Source organism: Podarcis cretensis, assembly GCF_951804945.1.
Source record: "Podarcis cretensis genome assembly, chromosome: 8".
NCBI lineage: Eukaryota > Metazoa > Chordata > Lepidosauria > Squamata > Lacertidae > Podarcis > Podarcis cretensis.
Window position 1 is genome coordinate 70,562,574 of NC_137177.1, and position 15,361 is coordinate 70,577,934.

General features: G+C 44.9%; 2 protein-coding genes across 3 annotated transcripts in view; both read right to left on the reverse strand.

The window, feature by feature from the left end:
* MRPS16 (mitochondrial ribosomal protein S16) overlaps positions 1–15,361 on the reverse strand; it is a 317,894-nt gene that overhangs the window by 46,528 nt on the left and 256,005 nt on the right. The window lies entirely within an intron of this gene.
* The window catches only part of TP73 (tumor protein p73), a 71,542-nt gene that overhangs the window by 5,851 nt on the left and 50,330 nt on the right, over positions 1–15,361 (reverse strand). The window contains exons 3-11 of one of the 2 annotated variants that reach the window (XM_079986989.1): positions 11,513–11,699; positions 10,857–10,972; positions 7,965–8,074; positions 6,565–6,707; positions 5,707–5,795; positions 5,157–5,281; positions 4,613–4,767; positions 2,851–2,983; positions 1,921–2,014 (exon numbers count right to left, since the gene is read on the reverse strand). In XM_079986989.1, the coding sequence (XP_079843115.1) occupies positions 1,921–2,014; positions 2,851–2,983; positions 4,613–4,767; positions 5,157–5,281; positions 5,707–5,795; positions 6,565–6,707; positions 7,965–8,074; positions 10,857–10,972; positions 11,513–11,699 (1,152 nt within the window). The remainder of the gene's footprint in view (positions 1–1,920; positions 2,015–2,850; positions 2,984–4,612; positions 4,768–5,156; positions 5,282–5,706; positions 5,796–6,564; positions 6,708–7,964; positions 8,075–10,856; positions 10,973–11,512; positions 11,700–15,361) is intronic. The other variant, XM_079986990.1, reaches the window with a different exon arrangement.

Sequence of the window (15,361 nt, forward strand, 5' to 3'; positions counted from 1 at the left end):
GCAGCAAGCAGCTTTTGATTCCAGTCTAAGACTGTGCAACTGGCTCCGGGTGTTTGTGGAAGGAAAAGCCCTTATTCTGCGAGTTTTCTGTTCAGTGCTTGAAACCCGGAACGGAAAATGACATACAATGTGCAGACATGTGTGTAGGGTTCCCTTAGAGCAGCCTTTTCCAGCCTGGAACCCGCCAGACGTGACTGGACTCCAACTCCCATCCTAGCATGGCTGATCAGCAAGGATGATAGGAGGGCAGAAGGTTTGGGAAAGGTTGCTCAGGGGACAGTGGGTAGGGATACAGAACTCTGCCTAATTTCTGATCCATACCGCTTTCATATGTTTTTACTATAATTCCCTTGCATCTGCCATTAAAACAACAACAACACCTCACAAAACCCATGATTAATTGCATATTTTCTCTTAGAACATGTGTTTAAATGTGTGCTTTTCTCAGAATATGCGTTTAAATATGTATCCTCTCAGAATATGTTTTCCTCACAGAATACACATTTAAGGTATTTTCTCTCACAACACATATCTAAATGTCTATTTTCTCTCAGAGCACATATCGAAATAGGCCTTCCCCCCTCATGTGTTTAAATGTGCGTTTTACCTCAGAATACATTGTATTCTCTCTCAGAATATTTTTTTCTCGCAGAATGCATATTTAAATGTGCATTTTTCTCAGAAGGTGCTTGAAGGTGTGTTCTTCCTCAGAATGTGTTTTTTGCTCAGAATACATATTCAGTTGTGCGTTTTCCCTCAGAATACTTTGTATTTTCTCTCAGAATATGTTTTTCTCACAGAATTAATATTTAAATGTTCATTTTCTCTCAGAATATGTATTGGAATGTTCATTTTTCTCAGAAGGTGCTTGAAGGTGTGTTTTTCCTCACAATGAGTTTTTTCCTCAGAATACATATTCAGTTGTGAATTTTCTCTCAGAATACATTGTATTCTCTCTCACAATGAGTTTTTTCCTCAGAACACATATTCAAAGGCGTATTTTCTCTCAGAATATATTTTTCTTTCAGATTACGGATTCTAACACATATTCATTCTCAGAATATGTTTTTCTCTCAGGATACATATTTAAATGTGTGCTTTCCCTCAGAATCTAGCTCAGCATCATCCTGCAAGCTTCCTATTGTCTACACTGATGGGTTTCAGGTGGGGGATATTTCCTCCCTGGAGATACCTGGAGATTGAACTAGGGACCTTCTCATCAGATGTCAAACAAATAAATATTTGACTTTTAGAAGACATCTGAAGGCAGCCCTGTTTAGAGAAGTTTTTAATGGTTAACGTTTGATTGTGTTTTTAATATTTTGTTGGGAGCCACCCAGAGTGGCTGAGGCAACCCAGTTAGATGGGTGGCATATTATTATTATTATTATTATTATTATTATTATTATTTGTATACCACCTTTTCCCCTAAAAGAGACTCCATGTGGTTTACAGAGTAAATCTGGATTATTCTGAAAGTTGCATGAAGTTTTGCATTAACTGTTCAGTGCTTGACAGAACTGACCACATTATTTCACCATATTCTGCTATGTGCTCTTCATATTTTTAGAACAAAAATGCAATCGAAGATTGTGTGGGAAAGTCACATTATTATTATTATTATTATTATTATTATTATTATTATTATTATTATTCTGCATGCAAAGCAGATGTTCTACCACTGAGTTTTTGGCCTTTTCAACCATACCCGAGTACCCAAGGTTGTGGGGAAGGGTGCTCTAGGTAATTGTCATTATTGTTGAACTAATATTATCGTCAAGATATTTCTCCTGTGACAAGCATGCATTTCAGCTGCTTGAGATCCCCAGTCCCCCCCCCCCGCAATCCCATCCCCAAAAACGTTGTTTTGAGAGTGACAGCCCCAAGAGAAACAGAGTGACAGATTTTCTCAGTATTTACCTCTAGAGTTAAGTTCTGCAGGTGGTAAAGAGTCTGTAACCCTTGTGAAGTGAAATAGTCAATGCAGTTTGAGCACCCCAAACCTGTTAAAAAACTGCAGAAGAAGAAAAAGAAAAAATATATAGATATATATATGGGGGGGGGGATAGAATAATGTCCTCAGGTACATTAAACTCTTATCAGTAAGGTAAGCTAGGAATGGTAAAATAATGGACAAGCTTCTCATATCCTAGGATGGCTCCAATAACTGATAAGATATTTTGTAATATTGAGGGGAAATGGTTTCCATAACCCGTCCCCTTCCCCCTGCCCTGTTTCCCATTTAATGCTGACAGAAATCAATTTTTAAGAATATGATGGGTTTATAGAAACAGTGGTGGTAGGAAATGTGGCTTAAGGCAGGGATAGCCAACATGGCGCCCTTCAAATGTTGATGGACTACAACTTCCATCATCCATGACCTTTGGACCTGCTGGCCGGAGCTGGAGGGCAGCAACATCTAGGCCACATCTATACCAAATATTTAAAACTCTATGATGCCACTTTAAACATCTTGTTATCCCTTAGCTAAAGAAGACAAGTTGTGAATGGAGCGCTCGCCTTTCTCTCCCACCCCGCTCCCAACAGAGCATTGCCTAAGCCAGAGCTTTCCAAACTGTGTGTCACAACATGTTAGTGTGTCGGCTGAAGTGTTGTAGCACGATAAGTGCCCATATCTCTCATAAGGGGTTAGTTTAACCTCCGGTTTGCTAGCAAAACTGAATTACTGTTTCGCGAAACGATGCACATCTAAAAAGTGTGCCACCGACATGAAAAGTTTGGAAAGCTCTGGCCTAAGCAAACCAGTTGCTACAGAGATTAGTGTGTGGTTAAACAAAAACAAAACCAGGCGTCGCTGAGTTGACCCTTGCTGAGCCACCTCCTTCCTACCTGACAAGGTTTGGGTCTGGGTTGTAGGGCGGAGGGGGCGTGCAATGCGACCCTGAGACCATGGACTGCGAGGGGTGCCCGCCGTTCATTTCTCCATTGGACTGCATGGTGTGGCTGTTCAGCATTCCTGGCCCTGGGTTCAAGAAATGGCAGCAAACCAGCCTGGTGAGTTTGCAAAATACATTCCAGGTACAACCTTACACAACTCAGGGGCTGCCAACCCTTTGGGTCCAATGGGATCATAGGGAATGTTGAGAAAATGCCGCAAAATGGCTGCAGCGTAGCGCAAAATGGATGCCTTGGGGTGGGGTATGATAAAAAAAATGTCTACCCCATGCAAAAGATATGTATTTAGTGGGGACATTGTGTTGGCTCTAAAGTGGGTAAAGGTGGGCACACAGGTATCAATTGGCACCATGTGTAAGTATCACTGTTCCCCAGGCGCATGCTGGGCTTAGAAGGACAGTCTCACAATACAATGGTGCATGTGTGTACTCAGAGGTAAATCCCATTGAGTTCACTTGGGTTTACACCCAGGTAGGGATGTTTGAACATGCCTCAATCCATTCCAATATTCATTTGCCCTTTCACCTGGCAATTTTTGTTCTGCTGCTGTTGGGTCCTTTTGCACATGTCTGTGTTCCATCTAGTCATCCTCTGATGCAACAAGTATGTATTTTTAAATGGTGTGTGTGGTGTGTGTGTGTGTGTGTGTGTGTAGCACATAACAGACACAAAAAACCCAGTCATCAACAGATATTCACAATCCTTCCTTTCATGTTCCCTTCCAAAGTTAATAAATTTCCCTCTTAGAATTTTTGCAGCCAAAACAACAAAGAGCCAAAAATGGCTTTGTGATGGGCCACTAGCCCATTCAAAGCCATCTATGGCTCCAAACTTATCTATGTTCACTCAGAAGTAAGTCCCGCTGAATTTAGTGGGGTTGCCACCAGGTAACTGGGGTTGATTTTGCAGCTCAGTGTAAGCTTGATGTCCTATCCCATTTTCCTCACTCAGGCATCAGGCAGAGACAGTTTAGCTGGTCAGTTACAAGTCAAGAATACATTGTGGGAAAGGAAAGCAATTTTAAATTTTATTTGTTTTTAAAACAGAGACTTAGGGTGGTCAAAAAACGGGCAGCCAAGTCCAGATGTCATCGTCTCTTCTTGGCTGTTGGAGGGGCTTCCCACCCACACATGATAGCCATTATTTTACACTTGAATTCAGTTTGCTAAAACCTTGGGAGTTTTGTAAAAAGAGAAAAGGGAACCACAAAGTAGCTCTCACAAGTTTGGGGAAGGGCTGTAGCTCAGTGGTAGAGTGTCTGCTTTGCATGAAGAACCCCACCCCAAGATCAATCCCCGGCTTCTCCAGGTAGAGCTGGGAATACCCCCTGAGTATGAAACCCAGGAGAGCTGCTGCCAGTCAGTGTGGACAACAGTAAGCTAGATGATCCAATGCTTTGACTCAGCACAAAGCAGCTGTTTACACTTCCATATTCCCAAATCGCCCCATCTCGGTTCCAAAAGGAAGAGCGGGGCTTTCCGTTTTATTTAGAAAACTATATATCCCACCCTATACAGCCCTGAGAGGCTGGCTCAGGTAGCATGCAAGAAGCCCCAAATACAGGAACACTGAAATATTGACTACAGGAAATGAAATGACAGGGTGTCTGTAGGGAACCAGGGAGATTCAGAGAAAGGGTGCTGCACAGACAATAAGAAAACATTCTTGGCCTTTTGCATTAGGTGCCTTGCCTTACCCATCGGCCCAAGGGTGCTCCCAGCACCGGAGCTGTGCTGTGGGGGCTGCCCCACGAGCTGGTTGACGGACGGCAGCTTATTGATCCCTCCCGTATGATGCTTGTTGATTGGCGAGAGAACTGGGCCATAGGAGGAAGGAGGCTGAAGGTGAGTCCTGCATGGGGAATGGAGTTTGGTGGTCAGCGGCAGGGATGAGTGGGAGGGTAGGAGAAGTTTGCTCCAGTTCACATTTATTTATTTAATCAGCTTATTTAAACTTGCGCTCTCATGAGAACTGCTACCCTGCAATAGCTGATGGACCATCCTTGAAATATTTGAAATTTGCTGAATGGTTTTTGAAAACACAGAATCCTCTCTTCTGTAAAAAAATATAAACAAAGCAGCTTGCAACACAGAGAACACAACAGGTGGTGCCAGAGCGAATTAGAGGCAGACCCAACTAAATCTTGTTTTGTCCCCATCCTCCTCCAGCACCCTGTTCACCCTAATAGTGCTGCAAGTTGTTTTGGGGGAAGAGTGGGGGAAAGACAATTGGGGACTTACTGGCGTTGCAAGAGCTGCTGCTGTTGCTGGCGATAGGAGTCGACCAGCTGTTGCGGAACCAGCTCCACCAGCTCCAGGCTCTCCTTGATCTTCATTAGGATCTCAAAGTTCTCTCTGCCACGTACCTGAATCAAGGAGAACAGATGTGAGTTAGAATCAAAAGAGTCGGAAGGGACCCGGGGGGGGGGCGGTTCATCCGATCTAACCCTCCCCCTGTCCAGTGCAGGATCTGCAGCCGCAGCCTCTGATTTCATCCCTCCAGTGTAGGAGAGCCCACCACCTCTTGGACTAGATGACTCTTGGGGGTCCCTTGCAACTCAACAGTTCTATAGTTCTATGATCACAGTTCAAATGTGCTATGGATCTTTTTTTTTGGGGGGGGGGGACATTCATTGAGGCCTTTTGCAGGCATCATAGGAGGCAGTGGTGACTGTGCATGCCATGTTGGAAAGCCATGGTCTAGTTTATCTTAAAGCGTGCTATAGTGGCTTGACACTTGTACAGCATTGCACATGCACACAAAGCCAAACCAGTCTCAGGTGCTACTCACAGGTACGTAATATGTCTCTTCTTCCCCATGCCTCCTTTTCTTCACTCCAGCTCCCAGTGCTGGAATACCTTGAGGACTTTGCTTGAAAGCTGGGTGAGGGGAGAGAAGGAAACAATGACTGCTATTAGACAGGGCTTAATTTGAGCCAAGGTTGCGACAGCGCAAAGGCATCTTTGGGAGAATGGTGGAGAACCTGCAGCTCAAGGTGGCGTAATGCACTGCTGCTTCAACGGTCCATCATGGCTATAGACAAGACTTCTCCATAAATTTGTCTAACCTGCTTTTAAAGCTATCCAAGCTGGTGGCCATTGCTGGCTCCTGTGGTTGTGAGTTCCACCGTTTAACCACTTGCAGCATGAAGAAGTACAGTGGTACCTCGGGTTAAGAACTTAATTCGTTCTGGAGGTCTGTTCTTAACCTGAAACTGTTCTTAACCTGAAGCACCACTTTAGCTAATGGGGTCTCCCGCTGCCGCTGCGCCACTGCTGCACGATTTCTGTTCTCATCCTGAAGCAAAGTTCTTAACCCAAGGCAATATTTCTGGGTTAGCAGAGTCTGTAAGCTGAAGCGTATTTAACTCGAGGTACCACTGTACTTTCTTTTATCTCATGTAGCAATAAATAGGCAGCTTCCAGTGACCTGTCCATGGTCCTGAAAGCCCTGTTTGTACCTAGGATCCTATGGCCAATTAGCTTCAGTCATTTGGGTCATTTTAAGTTTTGGTATATAGGAAGCTGCCTTATCCCAGACCAGTCCATAGGCCCAGCTCGCTCAGTATTGACTTCAGTAACAAGCAGCAGATTGGGGGCAGATGTCCTTTCTTGAATGCTGCCCATGATCCACAACCCAAAGACTTACTCCGCTTATTTGGGTTGCCGTTTTTTGCCACGCTTTCATTCAGGGCCTGCTGCTCTCGGTAATGGTCCTCATCCGCTTTCCGGTCTCTGCCTGGACAAGCGCAGATTCGGCCTTCGAATGACCTCCTCCCCAAGACCTGTCCGCTGAGAAGGAAAAACAATGTCAATTCAGCAGATGTAAACCTCTATACCAACAGTGGGCTGTATCTAATGTTAGTCCTACCCAGAGAAGACCCACTGAAACCTATGGACATGATTACCTTGAGTCCATTAATTTCAGGGGGTCTGCTCTGAGCAGAACATAGTTGGATGCAACCCAGTGACCTTGTTTATAATTATTATTAGACTTGTTGCTGTGATTAGCAGTAACATAAAAACATAAATACAGTGTATTGTAATGTTAACGCATTCATTTTTTTAAAAAAAGTGCAAATCACCAAAATATGCAAAACAATCCCTCCCTAAAATAACGGCCACGGAAAGCTTTAGGAGCAAAAACCATAATCTTCCTAGTTTATCAAAAGCTGGAAGTGGGCAAAGATACACTTTTACTTGGCATCAACATATGTCAACGAAGGTGTCAGGTGGGGCTCACTGGGGAGAGTGTTCTGCAGTCTGGGAGCCACAACTGAAAAGGCCCTCTACCTCGCCATCCTCCACCAAGCCTCCCTCAAAGAAGGAACCCAGTGAAGGACCTCAGAAGAGATCTAAGGGTCTGGGTGGGTTCAGATCAGGAGATATTGAGGTCTCCTACGTGCTAAGCTGATACACTAAACCACTGTACTAGTTGTCAAATGGGAAGGGGATAACTTTGCATACTTTCCTGCGCTGCTGTGTGGTGGTAGCAGTGGGAAGCAGATGAATGATAATAAATGAGGACGGTCCAAAGCCTGACTCTGGGTGTGTTAGGGCCAAACTGGACATAACACAGGAGTTGGTGAATCCATCTCCTGCTGTTATTTCTTCAGTTAATAGCAATTAGAGGGAGGGATGACTTGGTGTGGGTAGTGGGGGATGGGATCCAACCCTTTCCCTCTTGCCCCTAATTCAAATTCTGCCAACACACACCCAGCATGGCCAATGGTCAGGGATTCACTGGCTTCCTACCCATGGATTAGCACATCAGAAGTAAGAACCATCACCTTGGGTTTGGCATGGAAACAGATCAGAACCCAGTGCACTTGACATAAGGCCAGTCTAAAAGTATGTTTCAGTAAGCAACCTGTTGGCTGCACTTCGCATGCATTTCCAAACTGTCTTCAAGGGAATACCCCCTATAGAGGCACGGCTCCAATCTTCATCTACCTTCCCAACCCAACCCAAATCAACCCCACTCATCTGACTGTCCATTGGGGAGTTGCATGTCCTCTAGCAGAGCTGGTGTTCACATGACTGACTCACTCTCTGGTCTCCAAGGTGATGATGATGAGGATGGGTCTCCTGTTCATTCCACCCACACAGCTGCTGTTGCACATGAAGTTGTAGAGGATAGTGGTGAATTCAGTACCCACCTGACGAGGGAGAAAGAGGGGGAAGAAGGTGTGGTGAGCCATGTTTGGGATGTGCATAACATTATTATTATAGCTGGAGGTGGGTGGGGATCTGGCCCATTTGCTGGAAGAGGACGGGGGAAAGGTGAAGAGTAGAAGGGATCGGCTGGATGGGAATGGGTTTGAGGAAAAGGCATGGCTCAGCAGTACAGCATCTGCTATGCATGCAGATGGTCCCAGGTCCAATCTCTGACAGTTCCAGGTAAGGCAGTATGAAACCTTGGAGAGGCACTGCCAATCATTGTAGACAGTACTAATCTAAAAGAAGGTCTGTGCAAGGGCAGGATCCCAAATTCAGTCCACAATTTCACAAACCAAACAGCCAATTCTTATTCTTTAAGTTCCAAGTCTCCCAAAATTATTTGTGTGGAGGTCCAATATGCTGGCATGGTTTAAGAACATTTTAAATGTTGATTTTCGTCTACGTTTTTAGCAGTTCTCATTTTTATCTGTAAGCTGCCTTGAGTCCTGCCAGGGAAAAAGGCAGGGTAATTAATAATAATAATAATAATAATAATAATAATAATAATAATAATAGGTTTAAAGTGACCCCATAAGCAAGCCTCCTTCCTCCACCCAAAAAACAAAAACAGTTTAGAGGATGAAATTTATAAGGGGGAAACCTTTGTTGTTGCTGCGTCTATCGTTAAACAAACAGGAGTCAGAATCCTTGCTGATCTATGGAAGATCATTCAGAACTCCACTAGTAAATCTTCTGCCCACCCCAATGCAGGTGACCTTTTGAGGTCTCAGACCTTTTCCAGAAGTGGAAAGCAGAGGCTTAGTGTGATGTAGTGGTTAGAGTGGCAGACAAGGACTCTGGAGACCCAGGTTCAAGTCTCAGTCATGAAGCTTGCTGGATTTCCCTGGGCTAGTCACTATTTCTCAGCCTGACGTACCTCGCAGGGTTGTTGTAAGTATAAGATGGGGAAAACTACACATGCCACTTTGAGCTCTTTGGCATAGAAAGGCATGAAGCATTGCAAGCTGAGCGTGGAATCAAAGTTGCAGTAATGATGCCCAAAATTGAAGCATATTACATACTGTTGTGCAGAATCAGAGTTGCAATAATTCTGCCCAACAGTAGGGGGAGATCCAAGCCTTCCTATTAGCAGACTTCATTTTTCCTTCTGGGCTCCCCCCTAAAACTCTCCTGCATTTCTCCTCCTTTGAGATGCTGCAGTATATGTGAGTTTAGAGCAGTAAAAGGTGGGCATATCCTTTAAAGAGCGAGGAGCTACAGGTGTGCTTCTTGAGAGGCGAGGATGCAGAGCACACCTGGTAGGTGTTCCCATCCTGAATGCAGATGCAGCCAACATTTGGTTTTTCTTCCTGGGGTTTACAACCATTGGCGGTACATGCCCCCCAGATCCCTAGTTCAATAAATGCAGAAGGAAGGTAAGGCGAAAGTTAGGAGGCTGCTTTGCACCGAGTGAAACCAGTGGTCCAGCTAGATCAGGATTGCCTATGCTGACTGCCAGTGGTTTTCCAGGATTTCAGACACAGGGACTTTCCCAGCCCTACCTGGAGATACCTGAGACTTTCTGCATGCACAACAGATGCTCTGCAACTTAGCTGCAGCCCTTCATGATACTAAGACAGGATACTGATCCATCTAGCTCAGTACTGTCGCCACTGGCTGGCAGCAGTCTTGAGAGTTTCAGGCAGGGGACATTTCCAGCCCTTAAAGTGAAAGTAAGATTCTAGTCCTCATTGTTCCAGATGAGGAGCTGTTAAAGAAGCTGCATTGTATCTAGTCAGACCATCGGTCCAACTAGCTTATCTTTTAGGAAGGGAGACATTCCCAGTCCTACCTGGCGATGCTGGGGATTGAACCTGGTTCCATCTGCATGCAAAATAAATGCTCTGCCACTGAGCTACAACCTCTGTGGTGGATTAAGACTGGGCAATGCTCATGCGTAGCTGCTTTTCCTTCAGAATAAAAACTGGCCGGCTTAAATACTACTTCCTTCCTGCTGCCTTTTAAGGCCTATTTAACATGCTTGGCCCTTAGAAGTGGAGAAACCTGATTTGCACCGGTGTCCTCTTCCTTTCCCACACAGTGGGAGGCTGCACTCTGTGCAGCAGGAATGGGGAACCTCAGGCCCAAGAGCTGGATGTGGCCCTCAAGGGTCTTTCTATATGGCCCTTGAGATTCTTCTCAGGCAATGCCCTTTCCCCTATCCTCACACAATAGCTCTCAATGGCCCTGTTATGCCCTCCTTCTTGACTGTGATCGTAGGAGCCAACTCCTAGGGGCCAAGGGGTCTTCGGTCCCCTCAATAAAATATTTGAGCCCCCCCCCCCAAGTTGATGGGCATTGCCATTCAAATAGTGCACTGCACCACATCATGTGATCGATTATGCAGAATGGAGCTTCCCTGGGCCCCTTCAATATTTTATTCTAGGTGACTGTGATATACTGCCTCTTGTGTGCCTGGATGGAGAGATGAGTGCAGGGCTTGTGTGTATGTGAAACCTCTGGCTGTTACCATATAGTGGTGAGAATAGTGAATTTAAAACTTCAGTCTGCCAGCAGCTGCCTCTACATGAGAAGCATGCTTTTCCTGAAAGCTCCACCCTGTTATCCAATCAACATTGTGAATTCCCAAGCTCCTCCCTCTGGCTCTGAGCCTCAAGAGGTCTAGCAACCTCCACCCACCACCCACAAAAGAGAGAGAGAGAGAGAAATTATGCCTATTGCTTCGAACGTTGCCCCCCCCCCATTAGCAAGTCAGATTACCTGGGGAGGTTCATAAGGAACCATCACGCTCTGCCTCCCAGTTACAGGGTCATCCACATACTGAGATAAGTTGTTGCCTTCCACGCGGATTAAGTGGCTTGCAGGAGCCGAGAGACCTGTGAAGACAAAAAGCAGGCTTAACTGCAAGTATTTGCTCCTTTAGTTGCCTTTTTGGATGAAGAAGCCAGAAATGCCACTCAGCGGAATGTCAACATCAACAGCATAAATTCCTGTGAGGCCAAGAGGCATCGTAATGTAAGCCAACAACATTGTCCTTCTGACTGGCTGCTGGGGGGAAGCAATCCATCTTACCAACCTCAGTGTGCCCTGATGTGCTTGCTGTCTTGCTATCAGTAAGGGATGAATTTTGCCTCTCATTGGCTCTGGTGCCACCTAGTGTTGCTCTCACTGAACCAATTGCAATGGACAGCCCATTATAAGGGGGCAGAGGCCACATTGAAATTAATAGACATGAAGATTGACCAGATGGCCTGTTGGGTCCCTTTCAACTCTAGAGTTTTATTGTCCTATGGATAACTAAGGTCCACTGATTTCAGTGGGTCTGTTCTGAGTAAATCATAGCTGGAGACAACCCAATGCATTCCAGAACTTCTTGAGAACCAACGGCACACACTTCCTGAAGAACCTGATCTCACCGTCATTGAAGTCGCGCCCGAGCTCATGGTTTGGACACCGCTTCACCACTTCTGTCACATGCTCCGCCTTCTTGTAGACTGGCATGGCTCGGATGACAGTCCCCGGAGGAGGCGGCGTTGACACTTTGATCTGGATGGGGCACGTCTTCGCAATCTGACAGTAGAGCTTCTTGAGCAACGGGGAATACTGGAAAGAGGAACAAGGTACAAATGTGAATGGGGGTGTGCTAGCACTTCTCATTTGTTCTCCATGGATGGCCAGCAAGAGGGGACAACCCATCCGCCTTGAAGGTGGATTTGGAAAACCTGTTCCCCTCCCAACCAGCACTGACCTTTGCATTTGCCAAGTGGCAAAATCCATTGTGATGTCATTCTACAAACCTATGGTGCAACCACTTTTGGAATACTGATCACCTCACCTCCAAAGGGGATATTGTAGCATTAGAAAGTGTTCATAAAAAGTTTAGCCAACATTAAAACTTGTGGACATCCAATGAAGCTGAAGGCTGGAAGATTCAGAACAGGTAAAAAGAAAGTATTATGAAACTTACTCCTTCAGGAAGCAGCAATGGCCACCTTCTTGGACCACTTTAAAAGAGGACTGGGCAAATTCATAAAGAATAATGCTATCAATGGTTACTAGAGAATAATGCTATCAACAGTAGCCTTCCTCCATGGTCAGAGGCCATAATGCTTCTGAATACCACTTGCTTAAAACCACAGGAGGGAAGAGCACTCTTGTGCCAGGGTCCTGCTTGTGGGTTTTCGACAGGCATTGGATAGCTCAGTTGGTTAGAGTGTGATGGTTTGATCCCCGTATGGGACAGCTGCATATTCCTGCCTTGCAGGGGGTTGGACTAGATGATCCTCAGCATCCCTTCCAACTCTACAATTGTATGATTCTATGTAGCATGCATATATATATATGGGACGCAGGTGGCGCTGTGGGTAAAAGCCTCAGCGCCTAGGGCTTGCCAATCGAAAGGTCGGCGGTTCGAATCCCTGCGGCGGGGTGCGCTCCCGCTGCTCAGTCCCAGCGCCTGCCAACCTAGCAGTTCGAAAGCACCTCCGGGTGCAAGTAGATAAATAGGGACCGCTTACCAGCGGGAAGGTAAACGGCGTTTCCGTGTGCTGCGCTGGCTCGCCAGATGCAGCTTTGTCACGCTGGCCACGTGACCCGGAAGTGTCTCCGGACAGCGCTGGCCCCTGGCCTCTTAAGTGAGATGGGCGCACAACCCCAGAGTCTGTCAAGACTGGCCCGTACGGGCAGGGGTACCTTTACCTTTACCTTTACCTTTATGTAGCATGCCTAAATCAGGTGTGTGCATTCATAAGTAGGGATAGGCATTCAAAGAAATACAGTCGTACCTCAGCTCCCAAACATCTTGGGAGTCGAACGTTCCAGCTCCTGAACGATCAAAAACCAGAAGTGAGTGTTCCAGTTTTCAAATGTTCTTTGGGAAGCTGAACGTCTGATGGGGCTTCCACGGATTCTGATTGGCTGCAGGAGCCGCGCTTTGGAAGTCGAACATTTCAGAGGTCGAACAGACGTCTGGAATGGATTCTGTTCAACTTCCAAGGTACGACTGTATAGGAAGCTTCCAAGCTAGACCATGGGTCTGTCTAACTCAGTACTGTCTACATGGGCCAACAGCAACGCTCCAGGACTTCTGGTAGAGGGTTTTTTCTAGCCCTACCTGGGACGGCAGTGAATGAACCTGAGACCTCTTGCATGCAAAGCAGATGAGTTATCTACCACTGAGTTATAGCCCTTTACAAAATTCATTTCAGAACAAATGGAAAATTTGGCTGAATGTGTACCTCTTAGTACAGTTTTCAGATATGTTCTGAAATTAATGCAGAGAGAAATGAATTATCGAGTCAGATGTGGAACTGCAGCTCATGCCCATTTGTTCTCCTATCAGAGGCGTGAGGGAAGCACTGTAACCCAAAGTGTTTGTAACCTGAGGTGTTTGTAACCCAAGGTACCACTGTAAATCGCTTTATCTTTACAAATGTAGCTGAGTCCTGTATCTAGTGGCCATCATTTAGTGCCTCCCAGAATGCCCTGGATGTTGCATGGTTCTTTTAGAGGGGAAATGACAACTACTAGTGGGGGCCACCATTTCCCCCCTTCAGAAATGCTGAATTGGGGAGGGGTCTGAAAGGGGGGGGGGTCTTTTGGAATGGCTCCAGAATCCAGCTTTGCTGCTGGATTCCAAAATAAAACTATTTTTTATTTTAAAAAACTGTTTTAAAAAGAACAAAAGAGGAAATGATCGATGAAATGAATACAAAATACAGATAAACAAACAACTAAATTAATACCAGTATGGTGTAGTGGTTAGAGGGGGCTAAGCTAGGATCTGGGAGACCTGGATTCAAATCCTCCACTTGTTGAGCAACCTTGGACTGGTCACAACCTACCTCCCAGGGCTGTTGTGAGGATCAAGATGGGGAAGAAGGGGGAACACTATATGCTACCTTGAGCACCTTAGAAGAAAGCTGGGAATGTAAATCTAATACTAAAGTTAAGTTAAGTTAAGTTGTTAAGTTGTTAAGTTGTTAAGTTGTTAAGTTGTTAAGTTGTTAGTTAAGTTAAGTTAAGTTAAGTTAAGTTAAGTTAAGTTAAGTTAAGTTAAGTTAAGTTATAATGGAACAAATTAGGATCCGGGGAAAAAACCCCAAAGTGATAATGAAATAGAAGAAAAAGTATTGCAGATTACTGATACAAAGCAGTTCAATCTACTGCTCTTTTGATCCACCCATCCAATTATAGTTCCACTTGATCCCAATCAGCTAATAGGTTATGCTTAACAGGGAGAAATTGATTGACAAGTACTCAAAGGCTGCATACGCATGCCATTTTATTCTGGAATCAATAGGGACTGAGTACTTGTTTCATTGACATTGTCCATGCACAATCTAGATTTAGTACGTCTTCTTTCTTCGTTTTTTCTTTTGCCTTGGATGGGCAAATGTTTCTTGAGGAATTGGTTTCATACTGAAAATAAAAGCTCATTGCAGATTGGTCTTGCATTACTCCACAGCATGTCCATTAGAATACAGGTGTAGGCAGGGCCGGCAATAGAGGGAAGATGCATCCACACCTGTCCGATGATACTGTGCAGGTGTGGGCATATACCAAGATCACAATCGCCACTTCCTCCTTCATTCACCTCAGGCAGGTGCAAAGAGGAAAAGGCATGGCTAACCTAATCAAGGGGAGGGTTTTCAGATGTATATCAAGTAACTGCACCAACCCTTGTGGGCAGCAGGATCTAGACTCAGCAGCATGTTGAAGATGAGCTTGAATGACTCAAGATTGAGAAAAACTTCATTTTTGTGTTGCATAATGTGTATGCTGCCCAAGTCAGCTTAAACCATTTCCATAGTTTGATGGGTAGTTAGTTAGTTTTAAATGTAAGCTTCTTTGAACTTTTGTATAAACAACGCGGTATAACTAAGTATAACTAATTAAAATTTGAAATAATAAATTATATGTAATTCTACCTGCTGAACTCCTTTTTGTTTTCAATAGCCACATGCAGGTGTATGATCAGGAGTGAGAAGCTGACCTATGTCGAGTTCAGTCAATAGATACATCACCACCAGGCACAGCTCATGCTAATTATCTACCTGTCTCTCTGTCTACAGAGAAAGCTATCTGAGCAGGTACCACCAGATGACATAAGACAAAGTGCAAATGCACATGGTTGTATCCAGTTAAATCCTGCTCCCAGCAGACCTACTGTAATTAATGCTTTTGACTCAGGTACACACTTCTGCTAGCAATTTTCCCATATACAATGCATTTGTGTATGTCATTTTTCTCTAACATGTTCATTT